The sequence below is a fragment of the Chiloscyllium plagiosum genome, unplaced genomic scaffold, assembly GCF_037043375.1.
Source record: "Chiloscyllium plagiosum isolate Xiang-an unplaced genomic scaffold, Cpla_swu_hap1 HiC_scaffold_9, whole genome shotgun sequence".
Classification (NCBI taxonomy): domain Eukaryota; kingdom Metazoa; phylum Chordata; class Chondrichthyes; order Orectolobiformes; family Hemiscylliidae; genus Chiloscyllium; species Chiloscyllium plagiosum.
In genome coordinates this window covers 575,293-598,057 of record NW_028270147.1, presented here as the reverse complement: position 1 = coordinate 598,057, position 22,765 = coordinate 575,293, and the positions used below count along the sequence as shown (strand labels likewise).

Genomic DNA, 22,765 nt, shown 5'->3' with positions numbered 1-22,765 from the left:
GCAGAGGTATCGGTGGTGATCTTACAGCAATCACTGGAATCAGGCAGAGTCTCAGAGATTTGGAAAATGGTTAACATTATATCCTTGTTCAAGAAGGGAGGGAGGCAGGAGACAGGCCAGTTAGCATGACCTCAGTCATTGGTTAGATTTTAGAACCATTATTAGGGCAGCATGGTGACTCAGTGGTTAACACTGCTGCCTCATAGCACCAGGGGACCCAGGCTCGATTCCAGCTGAGGACAACTTTGTGGAGTTTGCACGTTCTCCCCGTGTCTGTGCTTCAGTTTCCTCCCACAGTCCAAACATGTGCAGGTCAGGTGGATAGGCCATGCTAAATTTCCCATCGTGTTCAGGATGTGCAGGTTAAGTGGATTATCTGTGGGAAATGCAGCGTTACAGATTAGGTGGATGGGTCTCAGTTGGAGGGTCACCGTGGACTTGATGGGTCAAAAGCCCAGCCTCCACACTGTAGGGACTCAAATGATTTCTATGATTAAGGATAAGATTCACCTGGAAGTGAACAATAAAATAGGGCTGAGTCAGCACGTCTTCATCAAGGGGTAGTCATGCCTGACAAACCTGTTAGAATTCTTTGAGGAGGTAATGAGCAAGTTAGACAAGGGGGGGCCAGTGGATGTGATCTGTTTGGATTTCCAGAAGGCCTTTGACAAGGTGCTGCACAGGAGGCAGCTGAATAAGATCCCATGGTGTTAGGGACAAGGTGCTGACGGGGAGAGGGGATTGGCTGACTGGCACAAGGCAGAGAGTGGGCAAACAGGAGTCTTTTTCAGGATGGCAGCCAATGACTAGTGAAGCTGCATTATACATTAATGAGCTGGACGGAGCAACTGAGGATATGGTTGCTCAGTTTGCAGATGACACAAAGGTAGGTGGAGGGACAGGTTAGTGTCGAGGAACTGGGGAGGCTGCAGAAGGACTGGGAGAGTGGGCAAGGAAGTGGCAGATGGAAATACAATGTTGGAAAGTGTAAGGTCATGCACTTTGGTGGAAAGAATAGAGGCATGGAACTTTTTATAAATAGGGAAAGGCTTCAGAAATCTGAATCAGAAAGGGTCTTGGGAATCTTGATTCAGGATTCCCTTAATGTTAACATGCAGGTTCAGTTGGCAGTTAGGAAGGTAAATGCAATGTTTGCATTAATTTCATGAGGGCTAGAATACAAGAGCAGGGATGTACTGCTGAAATTGTATAAGACTCTGGTCAGACTGCATTTAGAATATTGTGAGCAGTTTTAGACTCTGTATCCGAGGAAAGATGTGCTGGTGTTGGAGGGAGTCCAAAAATAATCCTGGGGATGAAGGTCTTGTCATATGAGGAGTGGTTGGGGACTCTGGGCCTGTACTCAATGGAGTTTAGAAGGATGAGGGAGGATCATTGGTAGAGGGATTGAGTTCCGGAGCCGCAATATCATGCTGCAACTATATAAAACGCTAGTGCAGCCACACTTGGAATATTGTGTACAGTTCTGGTCGCCATATTTCGGGAAGGATGTGGAAGCATTGGAAAAGGTGTACATGAGATTTACCAGGATGTTGCCTGGTCTGGAGGGAAGGTCTTATGAGGAAAGGCTGAGAGACTTGGGTCTGTTCTCATTGGAAAGAAGGCGGCTAAGGGGGGATTTGATAGAGACATACAAGATGATCAGAGGATTAGATTCCCTACAGTGTGGAAACAGGCCCTTCGGCCCAAAAAGTCCACACCGACCCGCCGAAGAATAACCCACCCGGACCCATTTCCCCTCTGACTAACGCACCTAACCTATGGGCAATTTAGCATGGCCAATTCACCTGACCTGGACATTTTTGGACTGTGGGAGGAAACCAGAGCAAACCCACGCAGCCACGGGGAGAATGTGCAAACTCCACACAGTCAGTCTGAGGCTGGAATTGAACCTGGGACCCTGGTGCTGTGAGGCAACTGTGCTAACCACAGAGCCACCACTGTGCAGCGATTAGATAGGGTAGACAGTGAACGTCTTTTTCCTAGGATGATGACGTCAGTGTGTACAAGGGGGCATAACTACAAATTGAGGGGTGATAGATTTAAGACAGATGTCAGAGGCAGGTTCTTTACGCAGAGAGTGGTAAGGGCGTGGAATGCCCTACCTGCTAATGCAGTCAACTCAGCCACTCTTCGGGGGGGTTTAAACTAATTTGGCAGGGGGATGGGATCCGGACTTGTAGTCCAGCAAGTAAGCTAGCTGTGTGTCAGGAAGCCCAAGACTGTAGGGAGGCTGTGGAGAAGGTAGCACTGACAGGGACTACTTGCGGACACAGAGATGGGCTCAAGTGCGTATACTTCAATGCAAGGAGTATCAGAAATAAGGTGGGTGAACTTAAGGCGTGGATCGGTACCTGGGACTATGATGTTGTGGCCATCACGGAAACGTGGATAGATGAGGGACAGGAATGGCTGTTGGAGGTTCCTGGTTACAGGTGTTTCAGTAAGATTAGGGAGGGTGGTAAAAAAGGAGGGGGGGTGGCATTGCTAATTAGAAATGGTATAACGGCTGCAGAAAGGAAGTGTGAGGGGGATCTGCCTCTGGAGGTAGTATGGGCTGAAGTCAGAAATAGGAAAGGTGCAGTCACCTTGTTGGGTGTTTACTATAGGCCCCCCAATAGCAGCAGAGATGTGGCGAAACAGATTGGGAAACAGATTTTGGAAAGGTGCAGAAGCCACAGGGTCGTAGTCATGGGCGACTTCAACTTCCCAAATATTGATTGGAAGCTCTTTAGATCAAGTAGATTGGATGGGGTGGTGTTTGCGCAGTGTGTCCAGGAAGCTTTTCTAACGCAGTATGTAGATTGTCCGACCAGAGGGGAGGCCATATTGGATTTGGTACTCGGTAATGAACCGGGACAAGTGGTGGGCTTGTTAGTGGGTGAACATTTTGGTGATGGTGACCACAAGTCTGTGACTTTCACCTTGGTTATGGAGAGAGATAGGTGCGTGCAACAAGGTAGATTTTATAATTGGGGGAAGGGAAATTACGATGCTGTAAGGCAGGATTTGAGGAGCATACGTTGGGAGCATAGGCTGTCAGGGAAGGATGTGGTGGAAAGGTGGAACTTTTTCAAAGAGCAGATACGACGTGTCCATGATATGTATGTACCTATCAGGCAGGAAAGAAATGGTCGTGTGAGGGAGCCTTGGTTGACGAGAGAGGTTGAATGTCTGGTAAAGAGGAAGAAGGAGGCTTACATAAGGTTGAGGAAACAGGATTCAGACAGAGCAGTGGAGAGATACAGGATAGCCAGAAGGGACCTGAAGAAAGGGATTAGGAGAGCTAAGAGAGGGCATGAAAAATCGTTGGCAGATAGGATCAAGGATAACCCCAAGGCATTTTATGCGTATGTGAGAAACCTGAGAATGACGAGAACGAGGGTAGGTCCGATCAAGGACAGTAGTGGGAGACTGTGTATTGAGTCGGAAGAGATAGGAGAGGTCTTGAACAAGTACTTCTCTTCAGTATTTACGAACGAGAGGGACCGTATTGTAGAAGAGGAGAGTGTGAAATGGACTGGTAAGCTAGAAGAGATACCTGTTAGGAAGGAAGATGTGTTGGACATTTTGAACAACTTGAGGATAGACAAGTCCCCCGGGCCTGACGGGATATATCCTAGGATTATGTGGGAAGCAAGAGAGGAAATTGCAGTACCGTTGGCAATGATCTTCTCGTCTTCACTGGCAACGGGGGTGGTACCAGGGGACTGGAGAGTAGCGAATGTTGTGCCCCTGTTCAAAAAAGGGAATAGGGATAACCCCGGGAATTACAGGCCTGTTAGTCTTACTTCTGTGGTAGGCAAAGTAATGGAAAGGGTACTGAGGGATAGGATTTATGAGTATCTGGAAAGACACTGCTTGATTAGGGACGGCCAGCACAGATTTGTGAAGGGTAGGTCTTGCCTTACAAGTCTTATTGAATTCTTCGAGGAGGTGACCAAGCATGTGGATGAGGGTAGAGCAGTGGATGTAGTGTACATGGATTTTAGTAAGGCATTTGATAAGGTTCCCCATGGTAGGCTTATGCGGAAAGTCAGGAGGCATGGGATAGAGGGAAATTTGGCCAATTGGATAGAAAACTGGCTAACCGGTCGAAGGCAGAGAGTGGTGGTAGATGGTAAATATTCAGCCTGGAGCCCAGTTACAAGTGGAGTTCCGCAGGGATCAGTTCTGGGTCCTCTGCTGTTTGTAATTTTTATTAATGACTTAGATGAGGGAGTCGAAGGGTGGGTCAGTAAATTTGCAGATGATACGAAGATAGGTGGAGTTGTGGACAGTGAGGAGGGCTGTTGTTGGCTGCAGAGGGACTTAGATATGATGCAGAGCTGGGCTGAGGAGTGGCAGATGGAGTTCAACCCTGCCAAGTGTGAGGTTGTCCATTTTGGAAGAACAAATAAGAATGCGGAATACAGGGTTAATTGTAGGGTTCTTAGTAAGGTGGAGGAACAGAGGGATCTTGGGGTCTATGTACATAGATCTTTGAAGGTTGCCACTCAGGTGGATAGAGTTTGTAAGAAGGCCTATGGAGTATTATCGTTCATTAGCAGAGGGATTGAATTCAAGAGTCGTGAAGTGATGTTGCAGCTGTACAGGACTTTGGTTAGGCCACAGTTGGAGTACTGTGTGCAGTTCTGGTCGCCTCACTTTAGGAAAGATGTGGAAACTTTGGAGAGGGTGCAGAGAAGATTTACCAGGATGTTGCCTGGAATGGAGAGGAAGTCGTACGAGGATAGGTTGAGAGTTCTCGGCCTTTTCTTGTTGGAACGGCGAAGGATGAGGGGTGACTTGATAGAGGTTTATAAGATGATCAGAGGAATAGATAGAGTAGACAGTCAGAAACTTTTTCCCCGGGTACAACAGAGTGTTACAAGGGGACATAAATTTAAGGTGAAGGGTGGAAGGTATAGGGGAGATGTCAGGGGTGGGTTCTTTACCCAGAGAGTGGTGGGGGCATGGAATGCGCTGCCCGTGGGAGTGGTAGAGTCGGAATCATTGGCGACCTTTAAGCGGCATTTGGATAGGTACATGGATGGGTACTTAATCTAGGTTAGAAGTTCGGCACAACATCGTGGGCCGAAGGGCCTGTTCTGTGCTGTATTGTTCTATGTTCTATGTTCTATTAGGGAGATTTAGACATTCCTTGGATAAGCACATGGATGATGATGGGATAGTGTAGGGGGACAAGCTGAGAATAGTTCACAGGTCAGTGCAACATCGAGGGCCGAAGGGCCTATTCTGCGCTGTATTGTTCCGTGTTCTATGTTGTATCTGATTGAAACTTAGAGAATACTGAGAGACCTGGATCGAATGGACATGGGGAAGATGTTTCCACCAGGAGGAGAGACTAGGCCCCAAGAGCACAGCCTCAGGGTGAAGGGATGACCCTAAAGAGCTGAGATGAGGCGGAATTTTTTCAGCCAGAGATTAGTGACTCTGTGGAACACATTACATAGGGGGCTGTGGAAGCCACATCATTGAATGTATTTAAGATGGAGGTAGACTGGTATGTGATAAGTAAGGGGATCAAAGGTTACAGGGAGAAGGCTGGAGAAGAGGATTGAGAAAAACAGCCATAATCAAACAGTGGAGCATTCTTAGAACATAATAGCACAGTACAGGCCCTTCGGCCCACAATGTTGTACCCACCTTTTATCCCACTCTATGATCCGACTAACCTCTACACCCTTCATAGTACTACTATCTTCCCTGTGCCTATCCAATCCCATTCCAGTCAATCTCCTGCACACCCTCTCCAAGACCTGGACATCCTTCTGAAAGAGCAGTATCTGGTGTATGGGAACCCACTCAGATCCCAAACGTTCATTTGTCAAGACTGAGCATAAATTTTAATTCCATGCCTGAAACAATAAAAGTTAGAATCTCAAATACTTCATATAACAGCCACCTTAACATTTATGTACACCTTCAAATGATTAGTGCAGGATGATCCCAGATCTCTGTGCTCCTTTGGCCTTTTCAAAGATGAACCATTGAGTTTACATTACCTTGTCTCATTCTCTGAGCTAAAACATTCTCAATTGGAAGTTTAAACCAGTATTTACATTCAATGTGTGATATTATAAAGTACATTGTCATTTACCTGTGGACCTTCTTCACCTTGTTCACCTTTCAGTCCAGGTGATCCGGGAATTCCCTGTGAGACAAGAGGAACAGGATCAATTGGATTGAAATTGCAGAAGCTCACACCAGCCCCAGTAGCCTCTGGGTGATTCATCACAGGAAATCCTCACCTCACTCAATCCCCTCCCAGGACATCAAACAGCATGACAGGATAAATTCAAACACTTCCGGTCCTAATTTAAACTAAAAGAGAGTGGTGATGACAAAGTAATCAGGAATCCAGCTGGCTTCATTGATGACCTTCATTGATGACCTTCATCGATGATCTTCAGGCACCAATCAACAGAATTCCTTTTCAAGGGATTTTCTTGGGATTTTCCCTGAGAGCTGCTTTTTGGAGCTCCTTTATCTTTCTCATTAACTTCACTCTTAGATAATTCCGTCACCACAGTAACAATCCCTTCTGGATTTGACTTAACATTTGGACTTGCACAGAAACAGAATGAGAACAATTCCTCAATGTTCCCCATTCTTCACTGAAGCTAAAACCACAAACTCAAGGAAATCTCCCCCATATCACGTTGTTTAAATTGCCACGAGGCAATAGGCATTAGTTTGTAACAAATATTTATACAAGATAGCTAACACACCTTCACACTTTAGAACAAAGAACATAGAACAGTACAGCACAGTACAGGCCCTTCGGCCCATGATGTTGTGCCAAGCATTTATTTTAATCTAAGATCAACCTGACCTACACACACCTCAATCTACAGCCATCCATGTGCTTGTCCAGCAGTCACTTAAATGTACCTAATGTCTCTGACCCTACCACCACCGCTGGCAGTGCATTCCACACACCCCCCCACTCTCTGTGAAAAGAACCTACCTCTGACATCTCCCCTAAATCTTCCTCCAATCAATTTAAAATTATGTCCCCTCGTGACAGCCATTTCTGCCCTGGGGAAAAGTCTCTGGCTATCTACTCTACCTCTGGCTCCCATTACCTTGTACACATCCATCAAGTCACCTCTCTTCCTTCTCTCTGCAGTGTGAAAAGCCTGAGCTCCCTCAACCTCTCTTCGCAGGCACCTTCAATACACATTCCACAGTCTGCTGAGGTGACAGCCGATGTCTTTCTACTGAATAACAATGAAGGTCGAACATTTTGAGCAGGCAGTTAATCCTCTCTTTAGCACATTTCAAATCTCAGTTCCAGATTCAAATTGAACAATTGACAGCATTTTCGTTACTTTATCATCTGCTACAGTTTATTTCCTGTAATAGCTATTGAACACCTGCAGCCATAATCTAGAGATTCCACATTCATTTTCAAGGTACTCAGTACCTCAGTGACTCTCAGTTAGAAGAGCATTCCTTTGTTGACAGGTTTAAAACTGTCCTCTCTTTTTTGTAATCCCCCACCCCTTTCCCCAGATCCCCCTCATTTACAGCAGGGAATATCACCCCCAACTCCCCAACGCCCTGCACCCATCTGACAGCAACCCCAATAACATGGTCCTCCAATCAGAGGCTGGTTCTGTCTGATGTTTGCTTTGATAAGCACACTCAGCAGTGAATGTGCGCGCAAAAATAATTATCCGTGATTAGAGGAACAAAGCAAAGACTGGAAGAGCTCTCTTTCCTGTACGGACTGACCTTGCTCTGATTGGTCACCCACAATCGATAGTTCCTACATTTTTTGCAAACGTTTAGCTGCAGGAGGTCCCACTGTCCCCATGTGCTCTGACTGCTGGGTTTATGGGCAGACATCTGTAACCCTGTGGGACAATGCAATCCCAAAATGACTACAGGCAGTTAACTCCAAAATAACTGTTGAAAACTGTTAAAGAGCTCCTGGAGTGTATTAAACTTTGGCAGAAACAATAAGAGTGAGCATTACAGATGTGTTTAGTAAACAGGTTTCTTTGTAAAACTCTAGTACAGTACAAGCATCAGTCCCTACTCTTCCCGCTGTCGAAGAGCAAACATCACTGATGACATACCCAGCTCACTAATCAGACTTTATTAACCTAACTGAACTAAATCTTAAGATGTTATGGCCCTTTACAACTCTAAGTATGGTATATTCATCACACACACCCCCACCCCAGAGAGCTCCAGTAGAATGTTTCAATATGAATTCCCTTTCACAGATCCATGCTGACTCTGCCTAATTATCATGAACTTATCTAAGTTCCTCAGAGTGACACAGTGACTCAGTGGTTAGCACTGACCCAGAGTGACACAGTGACTCAGTGGTTAGCACTGACCCAGAGTGACACAGGGACTCAGTGGTTAGCACTGACCCAGAGTGACACAGTGGCTCAGTGGTTAGCACTGCTGCCTCACAATGCCAGAGACCTGGAGTTGGTGGCTGTGTGGACTTTGCACCTTCTCTTTGTGTCCATGTGAGATTCCTCTGGGTGCTCCAATTTCCTCCCACAATCTAAAGATGTGCAGGTTAGGTGGATCAGCCTTGGGGAATATTGGGGTAGGTCCGGGTGGGCTGCTCTTTGGAGGGTCAGTATGGACTTGATGGGCTGATTAGCTTGCTTCCACACTGTAGGGATTCTATGAGTCTAGTTGCAAATTCTCAGCCTGTAACATTTTCCTGATGTCTGTGTGAAATGAGCTGGCCTGTAGTATCCTGCTTTCTGTCTGCCTCCCTCTTTGAATAAGGTATTAATTCACTGTCTTCCAAACAAAAGGCTTATCTCTGAAGTTAGGATATTTTGAATTTGAATTAGCTTTATTGTCAAGAATGCTCAGTTTCAGAAGATTAAAAGCCAAATACATCAACTGTATCACTTGCCTCTTCTTTGAAGATCCTTGGATGAGGCCCATCAGAACACGGGCACTTGGCAGCTCCAACAATTTACTCAGTACCACTTCCCTGGGAAGTGTGGGTTTTATTCCTGTGAGTTTAATAGTGACTTGATCCTGATTTTCCATTTATTTTCCAGCTTTGCTGAACTTTGGCTTTTCTCTTTCTTTGCCTTCTGAATTTTCACTTCCTTTCTGAACTGTTTCCTATCTGCCTTTCTTATTCATGCCTCATCTTGTCTGTTTTGTGATTATCATTTTTCTTTATTTTCAATTTTGTTGGTTTGCTTTAATTCATCAGTGGGAGGAGCAATAATGGCTCAGCCAATGGGAGGAGCAGTACTGGCTCAGCCAATTTCTGGATTCTATTGATCACCTTTGTCAATGTGTCCAGTGGTACTTTCATTAGTCTATCAGTTTTTTTCATTTTATTTTCCTTTGTGCCATTTTCATTCCTTTTCAGATCAGCTGCTTTTCAATAAATTGTGGCCTTTGTGATTGTTATGCTGCTTTCCCTAGTACATGGAGAAGAGTAGGCCATTCAGCCCATCCCTCCTCCTCCACATTCTAGATCATGACCTATTCCCACACTATGAGGAGAAAGTGAGGACTATTCCCACACTATCTCCATGTTCCTCTTGATGAAATTAGTAACTTGATATCTATCAATCTATGTCTTGAACCTGCTCAAAGACTAAGCTTCCACAGTCCCCTGGGTTAGAAAATAGAAAATTCCTTCTTATCTGTGGGCGAAATGGTTGACCCATTTTTCTGAGACCATGTCCCCTGGGTTTAAAGTCCAGTCAGGGGAAACATGCTCCCAGAATCTATTTCTTTCTATGAGATCACCTAACTCTTTCTTCTACAGTCTGGATAATCTTGACCCAGCCTCTCCTGATGGGTGAGTTGCATCTGGTTAAACTCCATTGCACTCTCTCTATGGTAAATCCTCAGGTAAGGGAATCAGAGCTGCCAACAATGCTCCAGCTACAGTCTCACCAGAATTCTGTAAAATTGAAGGGAGCCATGTTTGCTTCTGTCCTCAATTCCTCGTGGCATTTAAGGATACTGCCTGCAGTCTACATTGTTTGCTGCTCCTGCACCCTCCCTTTTTCAGAATCACTGAATTGTTAGAGTGTAGAACAAGGCCAGAAAAATGTGACTTTTTAGTCTTCATATTGAAAATGGCCTCACTGCACACCTCACTCAATTTTCCTAAATTTCTCACCATGGCCACGTTGTCCATGGTTGGGAAGTTTCTGTTAGTTTCAGTTATTCATTTCTGTGTTTTCAATCCTGTCTCTGCTGCCAATGGACCTACCTTTTTCCTTGTTGAGCTTTTTCTTTTTATATACCTACAGAAGTTTTTCCAATCCATCTTTACGTTTCTTGCTGTTTTGCATTCACATTCTATTCTCTCTTTTTCAGTTTCTTGATTGTTGAGTTCTCCCAATATTCAGGCTGTTTATTGACAACTTAATGAGCCACCACTTTGGATTAGCAATAGTTCTCTTCCTTGTCCTGTTTGGTTTTTTTGTCTTAAAGGAATGTATGTTTTTAGAAAACTAAGCATTAATTCTTTAAATACTAGTCACTGCCTGTATCCTATGAAACCTTTTAATGTACTTTTCCAATCCACCACAGGAAGTGTCCTCCTTATATCTTCATCATTGCTCTTGTTTCAATGTGCACAAATGTACCTAAGGCTTATTGTGTTATGATTGTTACTGCCTTGATGTTCCCCTATGTTTGCTTTTCTTATCTGGTCAGGATCCTTTCTCCTGATTAGATGCAGCCGTGCTGTCACATTCTCAGGTTTAAGTGGATAATTGTAGGTTGAACTCTGGACCAAAACATATTACTCTTCCTAGATAATTGTGTGATGCAAAGAGAACTCCTGGATTCTTGCATCACCAACCTCACCTCCAACAAACATCAGGAATTCATAAATTCCTCTCTCGAAGATTGAAGCCAAAAAGCAGCTGCTTGTGGAATCTCCCTGATTCACCAAAACACACCTCCTGCAACATTCCCTCGTGCTCTCTTACCTTCTCTATTCACTCCTCTTCCTGAGAGTTTATTTCGGGTTTGATCTCCAATAGTTGTTATTCTTTAATCCTTTCACACATTTGCTGAAATCAGCTCCTTTCTGCTATTGGCTGTTCTGCAGTTTGGCCTTTCCCAGTCGGATTGACCATGCCTGGGATCGTAGAGCTGCTCCTGATAATGAAGGCCCAAAGCGTGAGCCGTTATTCTGTCAGTGGTGAGAACATCGAGCCCATCTCCATTGTCCTGTCTTCTCTGATGAGTTCCCAGCCAGTTTTTCCTGGAATTATGCTTGAGTCCCTCCTGCAGCATCAGCCTGGGTTATTGGATGCAGGTGCTTGAGTTTATTTGAGCTGCTGTGCCTGTTTCGGTGGTTTTATATGAGCTGGCTTTTTTCTGTCAGTGATGCCATTGTTGTTGTTCTTTCTGCACTCATTATACTTTCTGCTTGGAAACTGTATTCCATGATTGTACTGAGTCAGAACAGTGACCCAGGAGGAGACCCTCTGCCCATTAGGTCCATGCCTTTGTGGAGTGACCCAGTGAGTGTTGCCCCATATTGCCCACACCTCACCCTCTGATTGCTGTTATTTCCACCGGGAGCAGAGGTGATGGTCAAGTTTAGGTACAGGTTTTGTTTGCGGGGGGAGCCCACCCACACCTGAGCTCCCACACATAATACAAGATGGTGTGATTTAAACATATCCTGGACCTTTAACCAGTGGCATGTATATTTCGGTGTATTGGAATTGTTTTTATTATTTGTTCCAGTAATAACAGTATTCCTGGCTGGGCCGGTTTCATTGCCCATTTCTGATTGCCCCGAGGACATAGCTATGGAGAAGGAGAGGATTAGGCAAAATGGGAGGATATTTAATTGGGGAAGAGGAAACTATGATGCGATTAGACATGAGTTAGGAAGCATGGACTGGGAGCAATTGTTCCATGGTAAAAGCACTATAGACATGTGGAGACTGTTGCGAGTGATGAATAAATATGTCCCTCTGAGACAGGAAAGAAGGGGTAAGATAAAGGAACCTTGGATGACGAGAGCGGTGGAGCTTCTCGTCAAAAGGAAGAAGGTAGCTTACATAAGGTGGAGGAAGCTAGGGTCAGGCTCAGCTCTAGAGGATTACAGCTGAAAATGTGTTGCTGGAAAAGCGCAGCAGGTCAGGCAGCATCTAGGGAACAGGAGAATCGACGTTTCGGGCATAAGCCCTTCGATTCTCCTGCTCCTTGGATGCTGCCTGACCTGCTGCGCTTTTCCAGCAACACATTTTCAGCTCTGATCTCCAGCATCTGCAGACCTCACTTTCTCCTCTAGAGGATTACAGGCAGGCATGGAAGGAGTGTAAAAATGGTCTGAGGAGAGCCAGGAGGGGGCACGAGAAAGGCTTGGCAGAACGGATTAGGGAGAACACAAAGGCATTTTACACTTATGTGAGGAATAAGAGAATGGTCAAAGAAAGAGTAGGCCCAATCAGGGATAGCATAGGGAATTTGTGTGTGGAGTCTGAGGAGGTAGGGAAAGTTCTAAATGAGTTTTTTGCTTCTGTCTTTACGAAAGAAATGAACTTTGTAGTGAATGAAACCTTTGAAGAGCTGGAATGAATAGAGATAGAGGAAGCTGATGTGCTGAAAAGTTTGTCAAACATTAAGATTGACAAGTCGCCAGGCCCGGACCAGATTTGTCCTCGGCTGCTTTGGGAAACGAGAAATGCAATTGCTTTGCCACTTGCAAAGATCTTTGCATCCTCGCTCTCCATTGGAGTCGTACCTGAGGACTGGAGCGAGGCAAATGTAATTCCTCTCTTCAAGAAAGGAAATAGGGAAATCCCCGGCAATTACAGACCAGTCAGTCTCACGTCTGTCGTCTGCAAGGTGTTAGAAAGGATTCTGAGGGATAGGATTTATGACCATCTGGAAGAGCATGGCTTGATTAAATGCAGTCAACACAGCTTTGTGAGGGGCAGGTCATGCCTCACAAACCTTATCGAGTTCTTTGAGGATGTGACTAGAAACTTTGATGAGGGTCGAGCTGTGGATGTGGTGTATGTGGACTTCAGCAAGTCATTTGATAAGGTTCGAGCTGGAAATGTGTTGCTGGAAAAGCGCAACAGGTCAGGCAGCATCCAGGGAACAGGAGAATCGACGAATCATTCCTGAAGAAGGGCTTATGCCCGAAACGTCGATTCTCCTGTTCCCTGGATGCTGCCTGACCTGCTGCGCTTTTCCAGCAACACATTTCCAGCTCTGATCTCCAGCATCCGCAGACCTCACTTTCTCCTCATTTGATAAGGTTCCCCATGGTAGGCTCATTCAGAAGGTCAGGAAGAATGGGATACAGGGGAACTTAGCTGTCTGGATACAGAATTGGCTGGCCAACAGAAGACAGCGAGTGGTAGTAGAAGGAAAATATTCTGCCTGGAAGTCTGTGGTGAGTGGTGTTCCACAGGGCTCTGTCCTTGGGCCTCTACTGTTTGTAATTTTTATTAATGACTTGGATGAGGGGATTGAAGGATGGGTCAGCAAGTTTGCAGATGACACAAAGGTTGGAGGTGTCGTTGACAGTATAGAGGGCTGTTGTAGGCTGCAGCGGGACATTGACAGGATGCAGAGATAGGCTGAGAGGTGGCAGATGGAGTTCAACCTGGATAAATGCGAGATGATGCATTTTGGAAGGTTGAATTTAAAAGCTGAGTACAGGATTAAGGATAGGATTCTTGGCAGTCTGGAGGAACAGAGGGATCTTGGTGTGCAGGTACATGGATCTCTTAAAATGGCCACCCAAGTGGACAGGGTTGTTAAGAAAGCATATGGTGTTTTGGCTTTCATTAACAGGGGGATTGAGTTTAAGAGTCGTGAGATCTTGTTGCAGCTCTATAAAACTTTGGTTAGACCACACTTGGAATACTGCGCCCAGTTCTGGTCACCCTATTATAGGAAAGATGTGGATGCTTTGGAGAGGGTTCAGAGGAGGTTTACCAGGATGCTGCCTGGACTGGAGGGCTTATCTTATGAAGAGAGGTTGACTGAACTCGGACTTTTTTCATTGGAGAAAAGGAGGAGAGGGGACCTAATTGAGGTAGACAAGATAATGAGAGGCATAGATAGAGTCGATAGTCAGAGACTATTACCCAGGGCAGAAATTGTTAACACGAGGGGTCATAGTTTTAAGCTGGTTGGAGGAAAGTATAGAGGGGATGTCAGAGGCGGGTTCTTTACACAGAGAGTTGTGAGAGCATGGAATGCGTTGCCAGCAGCAGTTGTGGAGGCAGGGTCATTGGGGACATTTAAGAGACTCCTGGACATGCATATGGTCACAGAAATTTGAGGGTGCATACATGAGGATCAATGGTCGGCACATCGTGGGCTGAAGGGCCTGTTCTGTGCTGTACTGTTCTATGTTCTATGTTCTAAAACAGTTCACAGTCAACACAATTGCTATAGGTCTGCGAGGTTTAATAATTAACTTGTTAGTATTTTCAGAGCCTGTTTTTTTTTAAAAGCAGCACATGTCAGACAATGACAATGGGAATTTGTTTCTATTGGGAGAGTTTGATGATCAGTGAATAGCGAAGAGTATCAGCTGGCTTTCAGCTCAGAAGGGTCAGGAATTAGCTTTAATTTTGCTTGGCAGGAAAACCTATCATTTAGAAAATGTTTGCTTTACAGTTTTGCAAAATCCCGGTAGATGTAAGATGTAAGAAACAGTCTTTCTGAAGAAGGAATTAACTGAGAATAATTAGGAAATAGGTTCCCTAAGTGTAAGGGGTTCAGTTGAAAGCTCCAGGCCAAAATAGTTTGGTTAGAACTTTTAAGGGTTTATTTGAAGCTGAAAAGGTCTGACCTCAGTTGTGTGAATAATTAAGGAAGATGCTATCAACATTTCAAGACCAGGAACTGGAAGAAAATGTTGAGTTCAACCTGTGATAGAGGACGATGTTCTCCCTGGTGTTGTTGAACCGTGAAGTGAAGGCCTCAGAAAAGATGGAATTGTATTTACTCTGTGCTTTGGAATCTTTCAAATTATGTTTTATAATTGTTCAGTTTAATCTATTTTACCTTTTTTGGCAAAAGGGCCCTGCTTTTTTGTTAAACCAGGATCTGCAGCATTTTATATTTGTGTTTCAGTGAAAGATCATCCCATTAAATCTGATTCATTAAGCCAGGGCTGGGCTTGGCCCTCTATTATCACCAGGGGTTAAATTAATCATTGCATTAGACCCGATATTACCGGACTCATACCATGGCAGAGAGCTAGCACTGCCAATTACTGAGCCCGGCAGTGCCAAATATTGAGCTTTGGTTTGTCAAATAGTGGGCTCTGGCACTGCCAAATACTGCGCTCTGGTACTACCAATTACTGAGCCCGGTACTGCCAATTACTGAGCTCTGGCACTGCCAAATACTGAGCTTGGAGACTGGCAAAAGGCCAGCAGTTTTAATTTTGGTTAGTTTTACTTTCACCTGGGAATTTGCTAGTGGGAAATTTGCTGGTGCTATTCGGGTGGGTTTAAACTAGCTCAGCAGGGGGATGGGAACCGGAGGTGTAGTTGCAGTGCACAGGAGGATGAGGTTAAGGAGGACAGGGACAGGATTTCATGGTCGCAGTAGTGTGCTGGCAGGCAGCAAGCTGGTTTGAAGTGTGTCTACTTCAACGCCAGGAGTATCCAGAATAAGGTAGGTGAGCTTGCAGCATGGATAGGTACCTGGAACTTCGATATTGTGGCCATTTCAGAGACATGGATAGAGCAGGGTGAGGAATGGATGTTGCAGGTTCCAGAGTTTAGATCTTTCATTAAGAATAGGCAAGCTGGTAAAAGAGGGGGAGGTGTGGCCTTGTTAGTCAAGGACAGTAAAACGGTGGCTGAAAGAACTTTTGATGAGGACTCATCTACTGAGGTAGTGTGGGCTAAGGTTAGGAACAGGAGAGGAGAGGTCACACTACTGGGAGTTTTTTATAGGCCTCCGCAGAGTTCCAGGAAGGTGGAATCGAGGATTAGCAAAATTATTCTGGAGAGGACTAAAAGGAACAGGACGGTCATTATGGGGAACTTTAACTTCCCCAACATTGACTGGGAACGCTATAACTCTACTATGTTGGATGGATCAGTTTTTGTCCAATGTGTACAGAAGGGTTTCCTGACACAGTATGTCGAAGGGCCAACAAGAGGGGAGGGCACACTGGATCTGGTACTTGGTAATGAACCAGGCCAGGTGTTTGATTTAGTTGTAGATGAGCACTTTGGAGAGAGTGACCATAATTCAGTTATGTTTAGTTTAGTGATGGAAAGGGATAGGTACATGCCACAGGGCAAGAGTTATCGATGGGGCAAGGGCAATTATAATGCGATTAGGCAAGAATTAGGATGCATAGAATGGGGTAGCAAAATGCAGGGAATGCAGACAATGGAAATGTGGAGCTGGTTTAAGGAACAGATATTGCGTGTCCTTGATAGGTATGTCCCTGTCAGGCAGGGAGGAAGTGATAAGGTAAGGGAACCGTGGTTTACAACAGAAATTGCATCTCTTGTTACGAAGAAGAAGGAGGCTTATGTGTTGATGAGGCAAGATGGTACAGATGAGGTGATGGAGAGTTACAGATCAGCTAGGAAGAATTTAAAGAGACAGTTAAGAAGAGCAAAGAGAGGACATGAGCAGTTTTTAGCAAACAGAATAAAGGAGAACCCTAAAGCTTTCTATAGGTATGTGAGGAATAAAAGGATGATTAGGGTAGGAATAGGGCCAGTCAAAGACAGAAATGGGAAGTTGAGTGTAGACCCTGTGGAAATCGGAGAGGTGCTAAACAAACGTTTCTCATCGGTTTTCACTCAGGAAATAGAGAATATTGCAGAGGAGAAGAATGAGATATGGGCTATTAGACTAGAAAGGTTTGAGGTTCGTAAGGAGGAGGTGTTATCATTTCTAGAAGGTGTGAAAGTAGATAAGTCCCCTGGGCTGGATGGGATTTATCCAAGGATTCTCTGGGAAGCTAGGGAGGAGATAGCAGAGCCTTTGGCCTTGATCTTTGAGTTGTCATTGTCTACAGGTTTAGTACCAGAGGACTGGAGGATTGCAAATGTTGTGCCCTTGTTCAAGAAGGGCAGTAGAGATGACCCAGGTAATTATAGACCAGTGAGCCTTACTTCTGTTGTAGGAAAGATTTTGGAAAGGATTATAAGAGAGTAGATTTATAATCATCTGGCAAGCAACAATTTGATTTCAGATAGTCAACATGGTTTCGTCAAGGGCAGGTCGTGTCTCACAAACCTCATTGAGTTTTTTGAGAAGGTGACCAAGCATGTAGATGAGGGTAGGGCAATTGACATGGTATACATGGACTTCAGTAAAGCCTTTGATAAGGTTCCACATGGTCGGCTGTTGGAGAAAATGCAGAGGCATGGAATTGAGGGTGATTTAGCAGTTTGGATTAGAAACTGGCTTTCTGTAAGAAGGCAGCGAGTGGTGGTTGATGGAAAATATTCAGCCTGGAGTCCGGTTACTAGTGGTGTGCCACAAGGGTCTGTTTTGGGACCACTGCCGTTTGTCATTTTTATAAATGACTTAGACACAGGCATAGGTGGATGGGTTAGTAAATTTGCAGATGAGACTAAAGTTGGTGGAGTAGTGGACAGTGTGGAAGAATGTTACAGGTTATAGGGGAACTTGGATAAACTGCAGAATTGGGCTGAGAGGTGGCAAACGGAGTTCAATGCAGATAAATGTGAGGTGATTCATACTGGGCTAATGGAAAGATTCTTGGTAGTGTGGATGTGCAGAGGGATCTTGGAGTCCATGTACATAGATCCCTGAAAGTTGCCATCCCAGGTTGATAGTGCTGTTAAGAAGACATACGGTGTGTTAGGTTTCATTGGTAGAGGGATTGAGTTCCGGAGCTGCAATATCATGCTGAAACTGTACAAAATGCTGGGGTGGCCACACTTGGAATATTGTGTACAGTTCTGGTCGCCATATTTCGGGAAGGATGTGGAAGCATTGGAAAAGGTGCAGAGGACATTTACCAGGATGTTGCCTGGTCTGGAGGGAAGGTCTTATGAAGAAAGGCTGAGAGACTTAGGTCTGTTCTCATTGGAAAGAAGAAGGCTAAGGGGGGATTTGATAGAGACATCCAAGATGATCAGAGGATTAGATAGGGTAGACAGTGAAAGTCTTTTTCCTAGGATGATGACATCAGCTTGTACGAGAGGGCATAACTACAAATTGAGGGGTGATAGATTTAAGACAGATGTAAGAGACAGATTCTTTACGCAGAGAGTGGGAAGGGCGTGGAATGCCCTACCTGCTAATGTAGTCAACTCAGACACATTAGGGAGATTTAAACAATCCTTGGATAAGCACATGGATGATTTTGGGATAGTGTAGGGGGACGAGCTGAGAATAGTTCACAGGTCGGTGCAACATCGAGGGCCGAAGGCCTGTTCTGCACTGTATTGTTCCATGTTCTTCTGTTTCTGTTATTTTTGACTTTTCACCTTTGAACAGAATCAAAGCAGGAACGAGTTTCTCAGGAGAAATTGAGTGGAAATCTGGAGTTCTCTCTACAACTGAAACATGAGACTCCCAATAACAGAAACACTTCAGACTGAGATTGATGGTTCCATTGGGGAAGAGTATGGACAGCGATGAGACTGAGGGATAATCTGATTGAAATCTCAGCACAGACTCAATGGGCTGAGTGTCCAGTGTCCAGAGACCCCTGGGCTGTTCCTGAGGATCATCTTGTCCGGAAGAGGATTGGGTGATTTGATTCAGGGCTTAAAAGTGTGTTGCTGGAAAAGCACAGCAGGTCAGGCAGCATCAAAGGAGAAGGAGAATCGACGTTTCGGGAATAAGCCCTTCTCCTTTGATGCTGCCTGACCTGCTGCGCTTTTCCAGCAACACATTTTTAAGCTCTGATCCCGAGCATCTGCAGTCCTCACTTTCTCCTGATTTGATTCAGGCATGACCTGTGACATTTGTAAATTAGAAGCACCTCACCTTGCTCTGTCTGAACACAAAAGGGCAATTTTGAAGTTTCGGAATGATTTTGCGTGGAATTAGAATGGATGGGTTTTGATTCTGCACACACAGAGTGAGCAGGAATTCAGCCCGAGTGCTGTCTGGCAGATTGATTTCATCCATGTGCTCCGATAATTTCCAACTATTTCCTGCTCCCTTGCAGAATACTCTGCAGTCAGCGATGTCTCGATCATATACCGACCGCAAACTGCAATCAAACCCTCACAGGGACAGACACACAATCCACTCAGCTCCATTCACCAGCCTCAGCCAGGGAGAGGAATGAGACTAAATACCAGCAGCAGCAGGAAATGGGTTCTCCCACGTTACAGTGTCTCGTCTGGTTACCATAAACTTCCCGCCGATTGGAGCAGGGAAGCTCCTGTTTCGTGAATAGAAAGAGGTTTGAAGTGAAGCACAGCTTCAAATAACCTTTGACCCAGTCCCGGCTGCCTGGACTTGAATAGATAGTTACACCATCAAACAGAATGCCAACACAAGTAGCAACTTGCTCACAGCTTCACAACAGCCAGACACAGACTCAACCCATCAGGGAATTGACAGTGAATTCCGCTTCCTGCAGCGTTTACCCAACAAAACAAACTCAGTCAAAATCACTCATAATTCACAAGGACCATTCAATACATTTCTGCTCATCTGAGGGAGTACCGCTTTGTCAGAGTGTCATAGGGTCAGTGCTGAGGGAGTGCGCACTGTCAGAGGGTCAGTGCTGAGGGAGTGCGCACTGTCAGAGGGTCAGTGCTGAGGGAGTGCCGCACTGTCAGAGGGTCAGTACTGAGGGAGTGCTGCACTGTCAGAGGGTCAGTACTGAGGGAGTATCCCACTGTAAGAGGGTCAGTGCTCAGGGAGTACCGCACTGTAAGAGGGTCAGTGCTGAGGGGGTGCCGCACTGTCAGAGGGTCAGTGCTGAGGGAGTGCTGCACTGTCAGAGGGTCAGTGCTGAGGGAGTGTCGCACTGTCGGAGGGTCATTGCTGAGGGAGTGCAGCACTGTCAGAGGGTCAGTGCTGAGGGAGTGCCGCACTGTCAGAGGGTCACTATTGAAGGAGTGCCACACTGTCAGAGGGTCAGCGCTGAGGGAGTGCAGCACTGTCAGAGGGTCAGTGCAGACGGAGTGCCACACTGTCAGAGGGTCAGCGCTGAGGGAGTGCAGCACTGTCAGAGGGTCCGTATTTAGGGAGTGCCGCACTGTCGCAGATATCAGGCCTGAGAGGAGCAGTTGAAATAAAACCCGCATTTCCTCGGAGGTCAGGGGTAGAATTGTGAAGAGTTCTCTAGAGGCCTGTCCAGTGCTGGACTGTGATCGATTGGGTGATCTGGTTGTCATTATTTTGTTGTTTATTTGGGGCATTGCATTTCACACGTTCCTGGCCACTGTGCCCCATAATACCAGCCCATGTGGAATTGTTTCATTCTTATCTCTCAGGATAAGCTGACTCTCATTGCACATCACATTGTTCTGTCCATCACCTCCCAGTGTCCACCATCTCCCACTGTCCATCACCTCCCAGTGTCCACCATCTCCCACTATTCACCACGTCCCATTGTCCATTACCTCCCACGGTCCATCACCTCCCTCTGTCCATCGCCTCCCTCTGTCCATCGCCTCCCATTGTCCAACACCTCCCCCTGTCCATCACCTCCCCCTGTCCATCCCCTCCCACTGTCCACCATCTCCCACTGTCCACCATCTCCCATTGTCCATCACCACCCTCTGTCCATCACCTCCCACTGTCCATCACCTCCCACTGTCCACCACCTCCCACTGTCCACCACCTCCCACTGTCCATTACCTCCCACTGTCCATCACCTCCCACTGTCCATCACCTCCCACTGTCCATCCTCTCCCACTGTCCATCCTCTCCCACTGTCCACCACCTCCCACTGTCCACCACCTCCCACTGTCCATCACCTCCCACTGTCCATCACCTCCCACTGTCCATCACCTCCCATTGTCCACTACCTCCCATTGTCCACACTCCCCCGCCACCCACATCTCCCCCACATTCACTGAGCCATTCCTACAAATCCCTCAATAGTTCAGGTTTCCGATAGGGATCTGGTTGCAGTTCCTGTCCCCGTTCAGACTCTGTCCCGATGACACTGGGAACCAGAAACTGTTGAAACATATCATGTGACAGAGAGAAAATCCAATCAAATCACCACTTACCACAGGACCCGCTCTTCCTGTCAATCCCATTGGCCCAGTTGGACCTCGCATTGCAATCTGGAGAGAACACACAAACATGTTAACAATGAGGAGAGTCTGAGGGAGAGACAGGGTAAGAGGATCTGAGGGAGAGAGAGAGAGTTAGAGAGAGTCTGAGGGGGAGAGAGAGAGTTAGATAGGGGCTGAGGGAGAGACTGAGAGTTAGAGAAGGTCTGAGACAGAGCGTGAGAGTTAGACAGGTTCTGAGAGAGAGTTGGAGAGATGGAGTGTGTTTTAGATAGAGTGAGAGCATGAAAGAGAAAGGGGAGGAGAAAGGGAGGAGAGAGAGAGTTTGTTTGCTGTGTTCTGGCATTGACTTACCCTTGCCTGCTGTAGAATCGCCTGAGCCTGGGCTTCCTGAGCTGATATCACTGGCCCCTTCTCACCACTCGAACCATACCGGAACTGCACACAACAGAGACACACAATCACCTCAAACTACACGCCATGGTACAAATTAATCACAAGTGCATGTGTAAATTGAGGATTTACTCTGGCCTGAAGGTATTACCTTGGACAGTCACTCTGAGGATAAAACTCGTTCTGCATTTCCTGTTAGCCACCATCCATTACCATTGCATTATCGTTGCCCATAAAACTAACAACCCAGCTGAGAGAAACCACAACAAAAACAATTCACGCTCACACGATAGAGAGACACCACTCCCAGTGATAGCACAGAATGGAGGAAAGAGGCAAAATCTTCAAATTAGGCTGAACTGAGGCAGCATTTCTTCATGAGCAGCAGCGACATGTGTCTGGGTCTCTGTCCTGAAAGCAGTTGCAGGACCAATGGGAGAGTGAAGGTGGCACAATCGAGTCGGGTCAATGGAGTTTCTTGCTGCAGTTTGAAAAGGAGATGGAGCAAATTCGGGAAAATGGGAAGCGGGCTAGAATTGAGTCACCATCTGATTGATTAGGCTGAATGGTTCCTGTTTCTCTCACCCATTTCATCCTCACAGTGCCAGTCTCAAACCTGCTAGCCCAGTGGTGTCTATCCTGTCTGTGTTTATCTGGAGAGATTTCTGAAGTGAGGGGTTCCTGTGACTCGTTGGGAAGGATCCCAGTCCCAGGGCCTTAAACTCTGGATTCAAGCCCCACTCAGGCACTTGCCAGCTGGGGGTGAGGAGGGGGTGTTGATAATACAGCCTTACAGGCCCAGTGACCATCTGCAAACCCTTTCAATGACCCAGCAGCAGGCAGTAAGAGTGTTGGGGATTCCTGGTCAGCTAGGCCTGGTTGGCAGTTCCAGTCCTCAGGTCCAGGTGACAGGGAAGCAATCTCCTCAAGGGGCCAATCTGCGATGGGAATGGACACAAACATGTGTTTTATCCGACCCTTCCCCACTCTGTGAGAGAAACAGAGTTCTGCAGGTGTAATCTTCCATCGGTGAGAGTCTAACAGCAGCATTAGATTATAACCAAGTCCCAATACAGCCTTTAATGATTTACTCCAATCATTGCTCAGTTTTCTGTGTGAAATCTCAGTGCCATGAAGGTGGTGGGGACTGAGGTGTTTCCAAAAAGTAACAACAGTGA

The 22,765-nt window shown here is 46.0% G+C and overlaps 1 protein-coding gene across 7 annotated transcripts in view; it reads right to left on the bottom strand.

Annotated features, from left to right (window-relative positions):
- Positions 1 to 22,765, bottom strand: part of col11a1a (collagen, type XI, alpha 1a) — a 490,074-nt gene that overhangs the window by 203,382 nt on the left and 263,927 nt on the right. For all 7 annotated transcript variants that reach the window (XM_087990322.1, XM_087990323.1, XM_087990324.1 and 4 more), the window contains 3 exons: positions 21,549 to 21,632; positions 21,189 to 21,245; positions 6,125 to 6,178 (listed from right to left, as the gene is read on the bottom strand). In XM_087990322.1, coding sequence (XP_087846448.1) covers positions 6,125 to 6,178; positions 21,189 to 21,245; positions 21,549 to 21,632 — 195 coding nt within the window. The remainder of the gene's footprint in view (positions 1 to 6,124; positions 6,179 to 21,188; positions 21,246 to 21,548; positions 21,633 to 22,765) is intronic.